Raw genomic sequence first — 18,148 nt, 5'->3', positions numbered from 1 at the left:
ACATCATGAATACTTTTTGCCGTTTTCTGGGGCAATCATGATTTCAGGTTAAAAGAGCATGTGACACACAAGTCTCGATGTGACGAAGAAAGAAAAAGATGGAACCAAAGAAAGAAATTTACTACTTAAACAAAAATAACGATGATAACAAACAACTTTTAATATTGTGAATACTTTTTGCCATTACAATTTCGGGGACAATCATAGTTTCGTCAGTGAAAAGAGCATGCGAAACACCCAAGTCTTGTTATGACGGGGAAAATGCAACAGCAGAAACAAATTCACTACTTAAAGGCATAGTTTACCATTTACAGATGAAATAGAAACCCAGCATTAGTGCTTTAAACTAGTTCTAAAATGCGAGTTAGGGATAGAAACAACCACTGTAAAAAACTGAATCCGTATAATCGATGTTAAGTATTGTTAAATACACAAAATGTGAACAATAGTTATAATAAGAATACTTCCAAATTAAACCGTCTACAGTTACGGTTTATTGAGAAAAATACTGATATCTCCTTATATGTTGGGCTTTATTGCACAAATTTTATATGGTAGGTCGTTTTGTGATACAACAGACCTACACATGTGCATCAAATGTGATATCTTGAACATTTGTAAAATCACTGCTCCCAAAGGTAAACAGGACCTTTAATGAAAAACGAAAGCAAATGAAAAATATCGGAAAACTAAGCATTGCGAACACTGTAAACCATTTATCTCTCCATTTATCTATCTATCTATATGGTAAAAGGAAGGAAATGAAGAAAGAAACAACTTGAAACAAAATGCTAACAGGGCGTGACTGAGCCTTCATGCTTGCGAAATAATGTATTCCATGCCCTGGAGTTATGATTCAAGGTGGGTGATGTGACTCCTCATAAATGTGAATTTGTTGTTTTCTTCTGTTCTGCTCGTCAGGACTCCAGCACATTGAGGGGTTATCTCGCTATTTGAAAACAATAGACATTTTGGGACAAGTTTCGTCTGTAACAGGAGTCCTCGGAAGGTGAACCATGCATGGAATTTGCACAAATTACGAAATACAGTATAGTTGCTGGAGGCATCATGCTGGTTCCGAAAAAAAAAGGAAGAAAATGTGTGCGCTACGAGAAGGTATCTTGTTTCACGTCGTTCGAGGGTGAGAAAGAAATCTAGTCTGATAAATCTTAATCGCTACATTTTTCTTTTTCAATTTTATGATTTAAGGACAAGTCCACCTTCACAGACATGTGGATTGAGTGAATGCAGCAATGTTTACAGTAGAACACATCAGTGAGAGTTTGAGGAAAATCAGACAATCCGTTCAAAAGTTAGGAATTTTTGAAGTTTCTGCTCAGTCCACTGCTGGATAAGAAGACTCCACTATAGCTTGTGATTTCACATCGTGTAGAACGATATAAAGAAAATATAAAGAAAATACAACACATTTTCACCTTCTCGCATAATAAAAGAACACTTGACTTGCCTCTTTCAGAAGGCAGGGGGACTAATGGTACATATAACATACGTCAGTGTCAAGTCGAGGAAATGTGCATCTTTTTCAAAAAATAACATTTTGTGAAATTCTCTTTATATTTTCTTTAACGCTATCGTTCTATGTACTAATATGTGACATTATACACTGTAGTAGTCTTCTCAATGATTCAGCAGTGACTGCATAGATATTCTAAAAATTCATAACTCTTGGGTAACGGATTTTCCGATTTCCCCCAAACTTTCACTGATGTGTTCTAATATTGCTGCATTCACTCAATCCACACGTACAATAACGAAGATGGACTTGTCCTGTAAGGTTTATCACATTTATTCTTATGGATGTTGATCAAGAATTTTTCTTCATCGAGCTTGTACGTTAGGGCGAGGGTGTTTTCTGGTCATGTTTCATACTGACTTCGGATGTCAAGCATGTTTCCAATATTCTGTACTGTTCAGTAATGAACTCTATTTCGCTACAACTCTCGTACGTGATTTTCGCCAAAAATAGTCTGGCGGAGGCAAATCTAAGGAAGCCTCGGGCATGCAAGCACTGAAGGTTTGAGCTGTCGTCTCTTCCACGGAGTCATTCAACTTCTGGGAGGTGTTGATTTTATTTTTTCCCCTGTCTCCCCGGGGAATCTTCCCGTGGCAGAGTCCTTTCTGATCAATGTTCTAATCACAGCCTTTTGTGACGTCAACGTCTCCACAGGCGTCAGCGCAAACCAATTACGTAAGAAATCATTATCACGCCATTTTGACTGGAGGTTGTAATTACAGAAAACATTGTATTGACTTTTTGTCTTTTCATCGGAACAAAAGGGAAAACGATTCGGCAGGTCCGATTCGTGGCTCGTTTTTCATGGCCATCATGTTACGTCAGGGCATCTATATATCTTCTCGACACTGTACAATTAAAAAAAATATACATGTCAGATATTAAAAATCCTCTTGAATGTTGTATTAATATTTCTGTAATTTCTTAAATTCTGACAACCTACAACCCACTTGATTGAATATTATATCAATTTTGATTGAATATCACCGAATCATATCAAAATATGAAATGAAATGGTACTTTGATTGCTATTGGTTTCCATTTAGTATACACAGAATGACACATCGGCTGTATACGAATGGTTTTTGAAAGTGTGAAATTCAAGATTCTGATACTGACTTGGAAATTTGTTAAAAGTTGGAAAGTGAAATGTCTATGTTCTTTTCGAAAAATGAAGTAAAATTTGAATCGAATTGGATTGGATTGAGTCGGATTGAATTCAATTGAATTCATTTGAATTGAATAGTTGTGCTCCTCAGGATTCACTTGAAATATTTTCTGCAAATATTGTATATACCCAAAGGAAATTGTCCATATCGTGGGAGGGGTATGTTGGCTCCCCACAAATAATCAATTTTTTTATGTTGGAGAGAACGAGAGCATTTGCATTATCAGCTTCTTTCGTTTGGACTTCTTTGCCCACCACAGAATGTGCTATTCAAGATGATGACATTTGATTTTTTGTTGTTGTTGAGGGCCTAAATAATACAAACTATGCTTTTGATTAAGTCTCCCCCACTTTGGTTCTTATGACTTCACGTGTTGTAAGTGATGTTATTAGTACATGTATTATTGTTTCGATTATTTTTGTACATGAAATCGGACAAAATATAATTGTATAGCAATAATTACAGTAATCATGCTTCATACTTTTGTTGAACTCACAGTGGAAATAATTTCAAATCAATCAATCAATCAATCAATCAAAGACCGCTCTGAAAGCACTCTTGTTTTCCACTGCATAATCAAGATAAGTTTTTAAAACCTACGCACAAAATTGGTCATGTTGATTTATTGTTATAGTGTACCCCTCTGCTCCTCACAATAGCAACACTGGAGTAATGGCGCATGGTAATCGTTTGATTTATTATTATTATCATCATCATATCATATCATTGTTTATGATGTAATTCCAAATATATTATGCGTTATGTTTTGTTGAAAAAAGAAGAATGAAAAATAAATGAATTGAATTGAATTGAATTGAAAATTGAATTACCATTATTATTATTTTAATCATCATTATTCATATTCTTATCTTTATTCTTATTCTTATTATTATCATCATTATCATTATTATTATTATTATTATTATTATTATTATTATTATTGTTATGTCATTACAATTATTATTAATATCACTATTATTATTATTATTATTATTATTATTATTATTATCATTGCTATCATCATTATCATTCATATCAACATTGCCATTATTATTTCTTTTACACTAATTGAATCTCAGCCTACCGTTCTGTTTATTTCTCTTCAGTAACGTCTTGGATAGACATAGCATTATCTTATTGGTACATATGCAGAGGATTAAACATGCATACAAAGATAATAAATGCGTGGATTCTCATCACAAAAATAGGACATGGGATGAACCTTCTCCTAGGACTAGGGTGAGGTCGTCGAAAACACGAACAAGGCACCCGTTTGCCTCTGCCATATAATATATAATGTGAGCTGTCTGGTGTCGAAGTCGGTTTCGTGTTACTTATTCGGTATCCCTCGTGGCAGAACATCGGGCGATTTCCCCTTTTTGTTTAGCACCAAGAAGATGCAATGGAAATCAAATGCATGCGAAACTGTAGTTACGAAAGCAGTTCAACGAAAACAGCGTCATAGTAACAACCGATAAAGTTTTACAGTTTTTCAATAGCACAAAGCTTTTCAATCACTGATATCGGTAGAGTTTGAAGTGATAACTGTGTGGCGTGCTTCTATTAAAGAAAAAAAACACGAACTAACTGGCAAACAAGCTAAATTACGGACGAATGCATACAAACATTTACATTTTTACGGGACAAATCTTGAACAAACATTGAGAGTCACTAGTTATCGATTTGTGTTTACATCATTTGATAGGACCTTATACAACAAACAATTTCAAAGATGAAATGAATAATATTAAACTTACTTTTCCATTTGGACTCGCTTTCTTGAACACTCTGTGAATGAAACAAACAACATGTCAAGACGAAAGTAAAATCATGAATAAATAAACACTGACACACAGACACACTCAAACAAACAAACAAACATGATGATTTGTACCTTGATTGTACTTGTAGACATAACCCATTATGTGATATGACCGCATAATAATCACATCCATACGCAATGGAAGAATATTTCGCTTGTTGTACTTAAGCGCTTTGAAACACTTTGTAAGAACTTTTTATATGATTATGATCATGATCATGATAATGATTGCGATGATGATTATGACGGCGGTGAAGATTGTTATCATTATCACCAGGAGCACACCAACGTCAACAGAAGCAATATCTCCTTGGCGGCGAGAGATAAAAATAGTATGACAAGAACAAGAGTCGAGACCAAGACTGAGTGTTTCAAAATTCTATCGTCACTTCGAGACGTCATAAGACCAAAAATAGCATATCTCCGGCCAAATCTGTATGTATGATAATTATCATCGTCACGATGATTTGGATGGATCTCCAGACATTCAACACTGGATCGCTTTGAAACACTTGTCTTGCTCGGAAGATTTCAGTGATTAATACTCCAGGTGGTGTTGAATATCAAGTCAATGGGATGAGCGTGTAATCTTATTTCTGGATATATCTGTGTAGAAACATTCTGATGTGGCTAAAATGAATCAAATTACTAATCAACCAACGAGTCTAGCCCACTTCCATCAATCTTCCAAAATCTCCTCTCTACAAAAGAAAAGATAGACAGGAAGAACGAATAAATAAATAAATGAATAAATAAATACATATGTAGATAGATAGATAGATAGACAGATAGATAGATAGATAGATAGACAGACAGACAGACAGATAGATAGATAGATGAATAAAGAAAGAAAGAAAGAAAGAACAGAGGAAACAAACAGGAGAGTTTTACAAAAAAGAAAGAAACGAAAGAAAAGTAAGGTATGCTTTATCTGCGACCCACTCTTTTCATAATCGAAAATGATCGTAAAATCTTTCATTTCATTTCATTTCATTTTATTATATTCTTCTCCTTTTTCCAACAGAACATAACACAGTATAAATTAGGAATCATATCACAATCGTGTACATACATCTTGCAAATGAATGATACAATAATAAAGTTACATGCATGTATACGCAAAAAAATACAAGGTTATGTTTCAGTTTTCAAGGTTATGTATCTTAAAAGCCCGGAAAACATTTTCTCATGTTTTTTTTTTAACTTTCCACAAGATACAATGACTCTTTTCGCGTCGTGTTTCCCGATTAAAAACTGTCTACGAGCATTGCATATCTAGCAATTAGAAAACATCTCGATGGCGTCATGTGATTTACAAAACAATTAATGCGTAACATTGAGAATGGATTAATTTTTTAGACGTGAACATCAAATTTGTTAATTTCAAGTAATGGAATTATCTTATTTACTTCTTCCTACTATCATTCTCTCTCTGTCCCTCTTTTTGAGGAGTGAAGCATTCAAACCAGATGAAATTGTGCAAAATCTGCAAGGCTAAAATGGGGCAAGTGCTGCCCCTAAACGATCGGTTACATTTGCTCCTGCGAGAATTGCTCCCGTGGAATATCTGCAAGGTAAGCCAAACATTAATTCTACCCAAGAACATAACCCTAATCTTAATCCTAATCCTAATCCTCATATCGAACTAAACCAAAAGCCCTATCACAACCCTAACCCTATAACTCCTATAAGTCCTCGGAGAAAATAAGACGGGAGCAATGTGTGGCAGTCAGGAGCAAATATCGTGTCACCGAACGATCAAGTGAAACATTGTTGAGCATGACGAATGTGATTACTCAATCTCATGCTTCCGGAACTGGGGGGGGGGGGGGGGGGGGGAAAGGGTCGAGATAGAGCATTAGACAGCTTCAAAACCTTTTGTCAAGAAATCAAAATTGCAAAGTGAAACCCCCATGGAATATATCATTGCATGTGAACAGGGTGACAACATTCGCTGTTTTTTTTTTTCTGCGATAAGAAATTATCTTGCTTGACTTGAGAATGTCCAGCGAGGGGCGTTGTCGCGAAACAAAATAATATTCGATGAAAAAAGAAGATAGCCGAGATTCTTTCACGCATCGCGACGACTGATGAATTATTCATAACAGGCTTCTGATCGGAGGCCGAGATTAAAGAAATAGAGGCATAAAGATGAGGGACGATTTCTCGCGTAGTTTGTTCACAACGGAAATGCAGAAAAAAACAGTTAGACTGGCATCAACAAGATCTCTTTCTCTTGCAAAATACGCGTGCTTGTTAGTTTTCAACCATTTGGGTATCCATCTCAGGTTGTGCTGATATTGGAGTAATCCCCTCATGGCAGGGTTTTCCAACGGAAAACCACAACCTCATGGCAGGTTTTCCAACGGAAAACCACAATCCTCCCACCCCTTCTGTCTGTCTGTCTGTCTGTCTCTTCTCACTCTCTTTTTATGTTTGTGTATGGGTATGGGTATTTGTGCGTGCGTGTGTGTGTGTGAGAGTGTGCGTGTGTGTGTGTGAGAGTGTGCGTGTGTGTGTGTGTTTAAAGAGATTGATTTTGCTTAACAATGCTTAATGAGTTATGTATCATAGATATAATACATGACAATATATAAGAGATATAGACAGAGCACTGGGCTGAAGTAGATGTGTGGTTCGACAAGAGAGCTCGGGTTCGGGTGCATCTTTGTACAAGACATCAAACACTTTTCTCCCTCTTTTGCAAAGGAGTATTAGTGGGAATAGGCCTATCCGTTGATATTTCGAGTAATTATGGCGACAATGTCCTCTGAAAGAACAATGATTACACCAAAAAGTATATCCTGAGTCAAAAGAAAAGGAATAATTATGCAAATATTCCCATGAATAGATAAGAAACATAGGGGTACTAGTAACTTACTGATATTGAGTAAGTGCTGTTAAATAGGATTACCTCCTCGAACAACGTGCACACTGGCCCTATATGCGCTGTCGCCAGACAGCATCTTAAATTAACGATCTTTTCCCTTTTTTTTTTCAGTGGAAACAGGAAAACTGCGAGGAGGCACACATTTAGCAGTGTTTACGGCTTGCCTACATCTTCATGTTTTCCCCATGGAACTGAATTTTGAATGTCGTTCCCCGTCTCCCTTGGCTGCTTGAATTTGACATATTTATTGTAAGAGAAGTATCCCTTTTCACTCTAGCCACAGCTCCTTGTATATATCCCCTCCTGATTTCATCACAGAGAGGAAGAGAGAGAGAGAGAGAGAGAGAGAGAGAAAAGCCGTTGGAACACGCGATGAGGTGGTGTCAAATTTCAGATGAAATTGCCTTTCTTGCTTAATTTCTCTGAGAACGCGCGACAAGCAATTGTAAATAAATAAGTCTCTACAACAAGTAGCCGTCTCCTGATCCCATTTCCTGTGCTTTAGGTCATAAAATTATTATTATCGTTTAGAAATATATATATATATATATATATATATATATATATATATATATATGATACATATATATAATATAATATATACTATATATATGATACATATATATAGTATAATATATATATATATATATATATATATATTATATATATATATATATATAAATATATATATATATATAATATATATATATATATATATATATATATATAATATGTATACATATGTATATCAGAAATTGAGAGAGAGAAGGAGAGAGACCACAAATCACAATTTTTGTTCCCTTGTCGAACATGTTTAATTTCGTGCCTTCAGGCACTCTTTACAATATTAAAAAACAACAACTTTTCATCTCATGGTGGAATGCTATACGTACAAGCATTTGTGTACAGGGCCATTGCATATCACTGTCACACACTGTTTTTTTTTTAACTTTATGATTTTGTACAAAATACATTTCACGCGTATTGCGTGCTCTCATTTTTTGTTCAAATGATATGATTTTGTATTATTGTTATACTTGTACATTCACCCAATACTAGCATATAAAAATACTCTATGATTTCTTGACTAGAATAGACAGTAAAAGGTTGAAACGAATAAAACCAAATTCATTAATTCAGCCATTTTTTTCCATTTCCAACAGAAACATACACATATTTTACAGAATTTGAATACATAATTTCATCATGACAATAAAGGATAGGCTTATATATTTTAAGTATATAATACGGAAATACTGGAAATACTATAATCGTTTTCTGTGTCTCTGATTGCATAAGATATCATCCAATCATTGTCGGAACATTGGAGAGTTACATTTCTTGCATTCACAGAACATTGATAGGTTACATATCTCTCAGGTATTGGTTCTCACACTTTCACATCTCATTTAAGTGAAGTCCAAAGCAGCAGTCGGTCGCCTCTCCAATTTTTTTTCTTCATTCAACTTCATTATCATCTCGCTTTCTCTTCTGTTCGTGTTATAGTTTTCAGTGTTTTTGTGCATATCGATAGCACCCTTCGTGCCCAGTCGGCCCACGTGCCATGATTTGCAACCCCGTCTTTGCCACCATCCTCTCAAATATACCATGACTCCCTCGAGTCCATGAAAATGCAAGAATGATGACTTCCTCTCCCTCTCTCACCCTCTCTTTCTCTCCCCCCCCCCCTCACTCTATCTCTTTCCTAAAACAGGAGATAACTTTCAAACGTTCATCTCACGAGTCTGACATTTAGGTACACCTGAATACATCCGGGGTAAAAAGCAACAGCGACCCTTAGAACTTCCTGCTCCGAACCGCTCAACCTTGTGCCTTGAATGCAAGTCGCACGCACATACTTGCCCTTGCCCTAACATTTTTTTCGCTTTGATCACGGCACATTTCAACCTAGTTCACAACTTTTATCATGATTTTAGCCTTCGCTGTATTTGTTCCTAATTCCCACTTGACTAGCATGTAATTCTTACTTCATTCTAGTTTGCTTCGTTCGTATGAAAATGAACATGACCTCGATAGAAAGGCCTGTTTTTTCTTTTGATAACTGTATCACGTCTTACCATTGTATGTCGTGTCTTTCTTGCTTTAATTCCAACAAGAATTTGTAATTTCCCAAAATGGACATCGAAGAACAGTTGCCTTGGCTACTGAGGAAAAAAAAAGTGTAGCACAGGTCAAACCTGAGTCTGTCGGTGCCATGCTAAATAAGTAGATGACACTCAATAGAATCTTAACAAGAGGACAGGTTTCTAGTGGTGACTGATATCTACCACGGTCACTTTCTGAAAGATGTTGTATACTCTGATAGACTCTTCGAGCAATCCTCATTGCTACGAGGGAGAAATGTCAGTATCAATGCTTGTCACAGTTGTCGGTGTGTATCGGTGTGAGTAAGTGTGGACGAGCAAGAGGGACATTATGGGGGTTCCATCTTAGGCAATGTTTTGCTTTATTCAGTCAAGCACCGTGGAGGTAAAATTACATCGTGAGATTATTTGTCTGTGGGAGAAACAACGGGGTACCCCCACAATGCACCTGTACCTATTGCTAGTGTGTGTGTGTGTGTGTGTGTGAGTGTGTGTGTGTGTGTGTGTGTGTGTGTTTGTGTTCATGTAGGTTTGTGCGTATGTATATGTGTGTGTATATGTGTGGGTGTGGCTGCGTGCATCTGAGAGTGCGTGTGAATGTGTGCATTTGTGACGGTGTGTGTGTGTGTCATGTATAATCACACTTTCTAACCTCCTCATACTTTTTATCCTCCTCTTTAGAGAACAAAGAAGGATGAAATTCCTCGAAGCTTCAATTACAGGGCAGAAGAAGAAAAGACGGAACGGCAGACAAAATAACAACAAAGATACTAGAATTGTCAAACATAGTCCCCTTAGTTAATCAAGGCTCTAATTTCAAGGAGAATGAATTGCTTTTATCTTTATATTCTTGCTCTCCTTCATCAGCATGTAAGTGTCGGTTTTTCTCCTATTTTTCCTTTATGGAGATTGCCTTCTCAGTTAAGGAGACCTCCGGATGATTTTCAGATTTTACATTTGAACAACTAAAATTAGTTATACTGAGGACAGAGTTTCAGAATTTGTGGTGATTGGGATGAAGAATAAGAAAATTTTCAGAATTTAGAACAAATTGCAATGAACAAGGATGATGACATAGCAGAGTCACCATAAGAATGCATGAGTTAGGGCTCAAGGAAGCAGAACAAAAGAAGAAGGCATGCATAGATTATACACAGGTGAACTCGCAAGTAAGCGGTATTGTAATGGAATTACACTGCTACATTTCTGAAATATGTGAACCTCCTATGTCATCATCCTTGTTCAGTGTAATTTGTTTAAGTTTTTCAAAGTATTGTTTCTCTGCTCAAGAACCACAATAAATTCCACAAATCTACACTTGGAGTTGTCGATTTGTGTACTACATGATGTGAAATTATGAAAATGGTCTGGAATGTCCCTTTAAGTGGGAAGTGTTGGATGGTAATAACATTACGGATAAAAGCAAGCGGGAGGCTGTATATCAGGAAAACAGATGGTAGGAAGGCCTGTCAAGTGCACAAGCTGTCTGTATATAACATTTATATTAGATGGAAATGCGATTTCAGTGTTAGCCGTCAAGGATGGGCGTGTAGATTGCATGTGGCAGTGTCACCACCAGATAAGGCTTCATCAACGTATACCGGTGTCGGAGCAGAAATAGGGACGGAGGGGGATGGGGGGGGTGGGAATGGGGGGGGGGGGGGAGAGAGGAGAATAAGCGATGCTGTATACTAGAGGAAGTCTCGTGAAATGTGCAAGATTATTTGCAATTCAAGTTATAGTTTCTACACAATCCGAATAAACCTGGGTTTATGTGACTCTTGGACAAGAACAAACACATTCCATTTATAGGATTCTTGCTGCTTACGCGATACCAAAGAATGGGAGAAATTATAGGGAGAGAGAAAGCAAGGTAGAGAGAGAGAGAGAGAGAGAGAGAGAGAGAGAGGAAAGGGTGGGAATAGGTGGCGCAAAGCATAAAATCGCCTACCAAACAGAATATATTGAGCAAATATCAAAGTGAGGTCCACTGTATCCAATAATAAAGGATGTAAACGCGGAACTGCATGACAAATTCCACAGTGCGCGCCACTTTATTTGCGTAAACTTTGGTTGTTGTTTTTATAGATCAAGTGGATAATGTATACCTCACTTTCGAGCTTTGCTGAGGTCATGCCGATGAAAGAAATGGTACTCAATAAACTGGTCAAAATTATGGTAATTATGTTGCTAGATCGAACCACCATCAAAAAGATGGAATCGAAGTTGACAATTCCAAACATGATGGTGTGAGATCATTAAAAGAAAACAGATAGGAGAGGGAGAGAGAGAGAGAGAGGGAGAGGAGAAAGAAAATTTGAGAGGGGGAGGGCAGGGCAGAGGGGGATTATGTTATAGTTATCAACTATACAATGAACAGATAACCAGGGCTCATGCGGTGCGGACTGAAGTGTGCAACATTCAAGTATCAATCAATCGAGTGAAAATGTGCGTATAATAGCCGTCGTTGAATGAAGCATCACCAAGATAATACGTAATTGATGGCGTTGTGGTGCATTATTCATTTCATTCATTTCACACATGCATGTTCACATGCATGTTTTTTTTTTTATGTAGAGAGAGCGAAGGGCAGGTCAGCATTCTCGATGCAGGGTGAAGAAAAAAGAACAATTCCAAACAGTCAAACTAATCATGGGGTACATATGAGCTAATCAAATATTTCTTTAAATTACTAGAGAATGATTTCAAACTAATGGAATCTTTTATATTTTTCCCAAGGGAATTCCAAAATTTGGGGCAACTGTAAATAAACGTGGATTTTGTAAATAGAGTGTAAATAAACATTACGTAATGTTCCCTAGGTCTCAGTGAAAGTATCGTAGATATTCAGATTCAATACTTTTTGGTATAAAGAATATTTTTGGTACTTTAAGATGGGATCTCAACAGGAGGTATATATAGGGCCAGAAAAGGAAATTGCAGTTGTTATTGTAAATTGCAGCTTTTTCGACTTCCCTTGGGAACGTTGTTAAAAAGAATCGAAGTATATCAGGCATATTTTATCACCTGCAATTTCGTCTCAAATGTCAACTACTTTCGACTTTCATTTGTTGAAAAAAAAGAACGTTTTACGATGCGTATGGCACTTTTAGACTCACACCACACACCTATCAAGCAGTTTCATTATATTTTGAGAATAATCATGCTGTCTATATGTCATCCTTGAAATCGTTTCAGAGCAAATTATCAAAATCATTCTACCGCGTGTTAAAATACTACTCGTCCTTCATGATCGTATCCATACCGTGCAATTGCACTCCCTTTTGCACTCCATTATCACACTGATCGAGGACAAACCAGCTTGACTTCACAAATAGTTGGTATATAGTAGGAAACGGCCATCATGGTGGCGTCGTTCGGCGTCGACGGATGAGTTTTATCATTGGGAATTAAAGGGAAATGAAACCCAAATAATCTGCTACATCGATTGCGTGAATGCAGCAATATTCGTGGAAACGTAAATGAAGTTTGGGGATAATCAGACAAACTTCTGAAAATTTATGAATTTTCAAGGATTCAGTGCCGCCATCGCTGGATGAGAAGATTACAATTGTTCGTGATGCAGTGTTCTTTATATTCAGCGATGATAGCACCGAGACTTTAAATATTCACAACTTTTCAGCAGCTTGTCCAATTCTCCTCAAACTTCGCTGATGCGTTTTACTGACGTTGCTGGATTTCCTCAGTCCACATTATACTGTTTGATTTGGGTTTCATTCTTCTTTAAGTCTGCAGTGATGTAGCTTTGAAAAAGATGAAACTGCATCAGTTAAAAACAACACTCAGGCAATGGTGTCTGTGACAAAATTTTAATCACAAAAGTACTCAGGTAATGGTGTCTGTGACAAAATTGTAATCACAAAAGTTAATGACGTCAGTGAGAAATAATAATTTCACTGCTGCACGTTCGATCTTGGTTACAATTCAGAAATTCTCTTGTGAAGAAACACACAAACAAACACATAAAAACACACAGGAGCAAACAACAAGCCTGTTCCTTAGCATGAATGTATTCAAATGGAAATAAATAGTTCTCTTTTTTTTTTCTCATTCAGTTTTCGTTTATGTATCTCTTTAATCATTTGTTCTGTTTTGTTGTGGTACTTGGATGTACCGCCGAATTATCTTGCCTTGTCAGCCTTTGAAGCTCGCACAGTGATACAAGTGGTTCGAATCATTCTGCCATACTATAGTATGGGAAGAAAATAGGCATCACTTTGTTACTTATTTTCTGCGTCTAATCACTGACTAAAGGAAAATCAAATTAACGGGGCGTTATGAATTACGCGTCACGTCAAGTTTTCAAGCGCAAAATTCTATTCTTATTATCATAAGTGTCGGCAAATATCATTCAAAAAAAAAACAAAAAAAAAAAACAAACCAAAAACTGTGATGACAGGAAAGGTGGTATCACTGCATTTCATGATTATCTTTAAGATTACACCAGACAGTTTGACCCAGATACTTCGGTGGTTTTTGAAACATGAGAATTCATTTTATCTAATTGGAACAAAATTTCAGCCTTGACAGACGCAATTAGTTTTATGGATGCTTTCCCGGCAAATTTACGACAGTCTTTCATGCTGTACAGCAGCTCTGTTTTCATCAGGAAACGCTGAATATTATGAAAGGGATACTGTTTTATCGTAACCATGGCGTCGGCAGTATCCATGCGCTTGATTCTCTTTTTCAAGCCTTATGGAAAATTTTTCTCTGACCCTAACAGCAAGTCACTTTGAATAATATTTTCTTGCTAAGAGCCGGGAATATGATCTACTGCTTATAAGCGGAAATTTGCATCCGTCTTTTTTTCTTCTTCTTCTTTGCAAGGGACCTAATAAAAATAATGATATGCGATACTAGCTCCCCATTTCAATCAGATCAGCATTTTAGTTTTCTGTTATTTTTTTTTCTGGCTGTGTATAGTCGATATAATTTTAAACCAAGGTTATGGTACGCTTTTGTTCTATTCTTCCATAGAAAGTGTTATATTCCCAGTACATGCATATATAGTGCGCAAACTTTGTGATCTGGTGTTGCATCTTAAAGTAAAACTGTTGGAATTAATTACATTATATACCACCAAAAAGTGATTCAGACCAAAAAATAAGCGTGTCCACTAAAGCAGCATGTCGGGTTTAGTTTGTGTGTGTGTGTGTGTTTGTGTGTGTGTGTTTGTGTGTGTTTAGTTTAGTCTTTATATTGGGAACATTATGATTTTGCAATTCGTTTAATTACATTAAAGGATGAACGTTACGATCAGTGTTACAAACAGTTTTTTAGTAAGATTTAAAGGATTCAACTACAACAACAAAGTCGAATTGAATGCCTTTACAGCGTATGATTATGTACCTGATTCGTTTCACCTTCTAACGTATTCCTAAACGAAAACGAACGTGTTTGTCGATTTCAGAAATTCCTCGAGCCATACGTCATTATTTGGGTCGGAATACGCACAGTTCACATGTATGCCCATCTTGACAGAAACAGGCGACCCCCCCCCCCCCCCCAAAAAAAAAAAAAAAAAATGATAAATAAAAAATAGAAAGAACAGATCAGGAAAGGAAAGAATAAGTCTTGCTAATTATGTTCATTAAATACCGAAAAAAGAAAAAAAATAACAGTCAGTATGTCAACATCTACTGCTGATTACAATGTATACGTCATGCACGCGTATCATGACTTGCCAAAAGGAATAACACAAATTCTGAGATTTTAAGCTATTTATTACTTACAAAGAACCTTTTAGACATGATTGGTAAATCGTATCAAACATTGAATTTGACTGCAGGGTATTTTTGGCTTGATTTGCAGGAAAACCAGCGTTATAGTGCAATTCCTTGCCAAAATTTCTAAAAAACACAATGATGATTTGTTTTTTACACTGTTTGAATTTTATTACTTTCTTCTTTTCCACTTTCAAATGTGAATTCATATGTTTTATAACATCTTTTATATCTTGCGATTATTGCATTTCAAAGAATTCATGTGATATCAAAAGTACAATTCTAGCTAAATTCAATTAAATAACAAAGTTGGTTATATTGTTTGAGTCAATAACTTATGTAAATGACAACAAAGTCATTGGATCTTTAATTTTCGCATAATTGAACAGGAAAATTTGTCGCAACCATTTGCATCTGCGTATTAACTGAAATAAAGATGGAACCAACTTATAATTTATCCAATCGGTTTATTGACACACACACACACATCACATCACAAAAATCATGTTTCGGTTTGATAGACTAACAGCTGTACAACCCTAAGATCCTTAAACGTTGCTATTGCGAGTGTTATTTCAACAAGTAAGAGGCAAATATTATCATCAAGACAAGTTTCTCTTTTTGATCTCAGGTTGTTGGTGTTTTCATTAAAGCCAATTCGAACAGGGTGTTGTTGGACACATTAATTCAGACAGGCACCGGATGTGAAAACCACTTCACATCTTAAATACAATAAAGCAGCATTCACTGGTTTGTTTCAATTAAAAAAGATCAAGATGGCGATGATGTAAAAGGCGGTGAGGAACTTTATGTAAAATTCATCTGGAAGTATTTCGGCGTTCAGGTGTCGGCCATGGTATTCAAAGGGCATGGGACAAAATGGAGGGGGGGGGGGGGAGGTTGTATACACCCAGCACTATTTCCGCTTGAATGTTTTAAAGCATTAATCACTGTTAATACTGTCTAAAGTGACTTAAAGGTGTTTTCCTTGTACAATATGTGGGATGCGACAAGGAACCAGCGCCAAAAAAAAAAAAATAATAATAATAATCAGGCATTGCATATTGACAGAGAGAATTTTAAGAGAGTGGTCACAGACGAAGAGCTTGTAAAGAAAAGGAAAACCAAAGTTAATGTTCATCATGGAATGCTAATCACATGATTTAAGACTTTTGTATATTCCGAAGTTTTCAAGTTTATAAAGCGATGAAAATATAAGTGTTTCTTTGACAAAGCTATAGACGAAACAAACTTATGCATAACTAATATTCCGGCTCGGAAGAGAGAGAGAGAGAGAGAGAGAGAGAGGAGAGAGAAAGAAAAGTCTGAAATAGAACCACTGATTATGCACTCTGTGATGAAGATTATTGCGGGTATTTCACACCCTCCATTAGAACATCGCAATTAAATTCGCCAATATAATATCTCGCCCATAAGGTCTCCTTAAAGGCCGTGTCGTTTTCTATAGCTTCTATTCGAGAGTCAAGCCGCGTGTCGAGCGCTGGTCTCACTGCTCATTTGCTGGTCACCATGACAACCAGACTTTTTAATTTGCACTGCGGGCATCCGCGGATCTGGCATATGGAAAATTAATGACGCTGCATCGATACGCGACTTGGCTGCATCGCAAACTGTCATACATATAATGGAAATTGAAATGATCTTGCGTTATCAGTTAATGACAGGTCTTGTCAGCTAAGCCTGTCAATGGACTGTAATGACATTTTCGAGGCTGTCAATATAAGTCAATGTAATGCAAATCCTAATATTTCCTCTTTGCCCCGAATGCACTCCATTAGAGCATGTTTCAAAGAAGTACTGAATCACCAATGCATCATGCAGGAAAGACACACAAAGAGGACCTTGTTATTTCAGTACAACATGTGCTCGGTTTGCCTTTCACAAAATAGCCTCGATATATGTTGTGTTTATTAAAAGTCCTATATTGTGAGATGTTTCACCAAATAACCAGAGGGGGTACTTTGAGGGAGACTGCAGCTTCACTAGAGTACAAAGGAAAACACACGCATGCAAACACATACACACACACACACACACACACACACACACACACACGCAAAAAAAAAACCCAAACACCCCACACAACCAGGTAGGTAGTTACCTTCCAGCGCTATGGGAATGGATTTCGAAGCATAACGACATGCTGCATACAATATTTTCCCCTTCATTATTACTAGTTTCCCTTTTACATAATAAATGCAGACTATACACAAACAATTCACGTTTGTAAATCCGCCATTACAGGGGAGCCGTCACTTATTCACTTATTTGACTCAAAGTTGCTGTCTTACCTTGTACCCGACTTCCCTTTAGAGGCAGACATTCCGATGGTTGCGTGAGCGCGACGAGTTGAGGTTGCTTTGTTTATACCGCTGGAGGCAAGGTTGATATCCGCTTCCCGCCAAAAGGACTCTGAGGATTGTCTGCTCCCTAGCTCTGCAAAGATACAAAAGAGATCGGAGAATAGCCTTGTAGACTGCCGTACGTCTGAACTGCAATCCTATTCAAGGTTGAGACTGAACCTACGTGCACACTTCCACATTAAGCAATTCGTCTTTTTTTTTTTCACATCACACGTTTTCCCTGGATGAGCGTCGTTTCTCGATCGCTATTGTTAATCTGTCAGAGTGATTGTGAAACTATACGGGGATAAGCTTTCTATTAGGTCTATAGAGCCATTTTGCCAGTTAGCGTGCATGTTTTGTAGATAGTTTCTTGTCTGATTATTCTCTTTATTACTTGTCCCGATGTTTTACGAGATGCTTTAGACAGTAAAATGCGCAGCAATCTGAAAACATGCAACTAAAATCCTTGCGTAGTACATAAATATTATACACAAAGATTCAGTAGACGCACTGGG

The 18,148-nt window shown here is 36.8% G+C and overlaps 1 protein-coding gene across 1 annotated transcript in view; it reads right to left on the bottom strand.

Moving 5' to 3' along the window:
• Positions 1-17,611, bottom strand: part of LOC140244342 (beta-arrestin-1-like) — a 33,685-nt gene extending 16,074 nt beyond the window's left edge. The window contains exons 1-2 of the mRNA XM_072323985.1: positions 17,580-17,611; positions 4,461-4,491 (exon numbers count right to left, since the gene is read on the bottom strand). Coding sequence (XP_072180086.1) covers positions 4,461-4,491; positions 17,580-17,611 — 63 coding nt within the window. The remainder of the gene's footprint in view (positions 1-4,460; positions 4,492-17,579) is intronic.
• Between the last annotated feature and the right edge of the window lie 537 nt (positions 17,612-18,148).

This window comes from Diadema setosum, chromosome 21 (assembly GCF_964275005.1).
Source record: "Diadema setosum chromosome 21, eeDiaSeto1, whole genome shotgun sequence".
NCBI classification, from domain to species: domain Eukaryota; kingdom Metazoa; phylum Echinodermata; class Echinoidea; order Diadematoida; family Diadematidae; genus Diadema; species Diadema setosum.
Note: the sequence above shows the minus strand (reverse complement) of the source record. Positions and strands in the feature narration are given on the sequence as shown.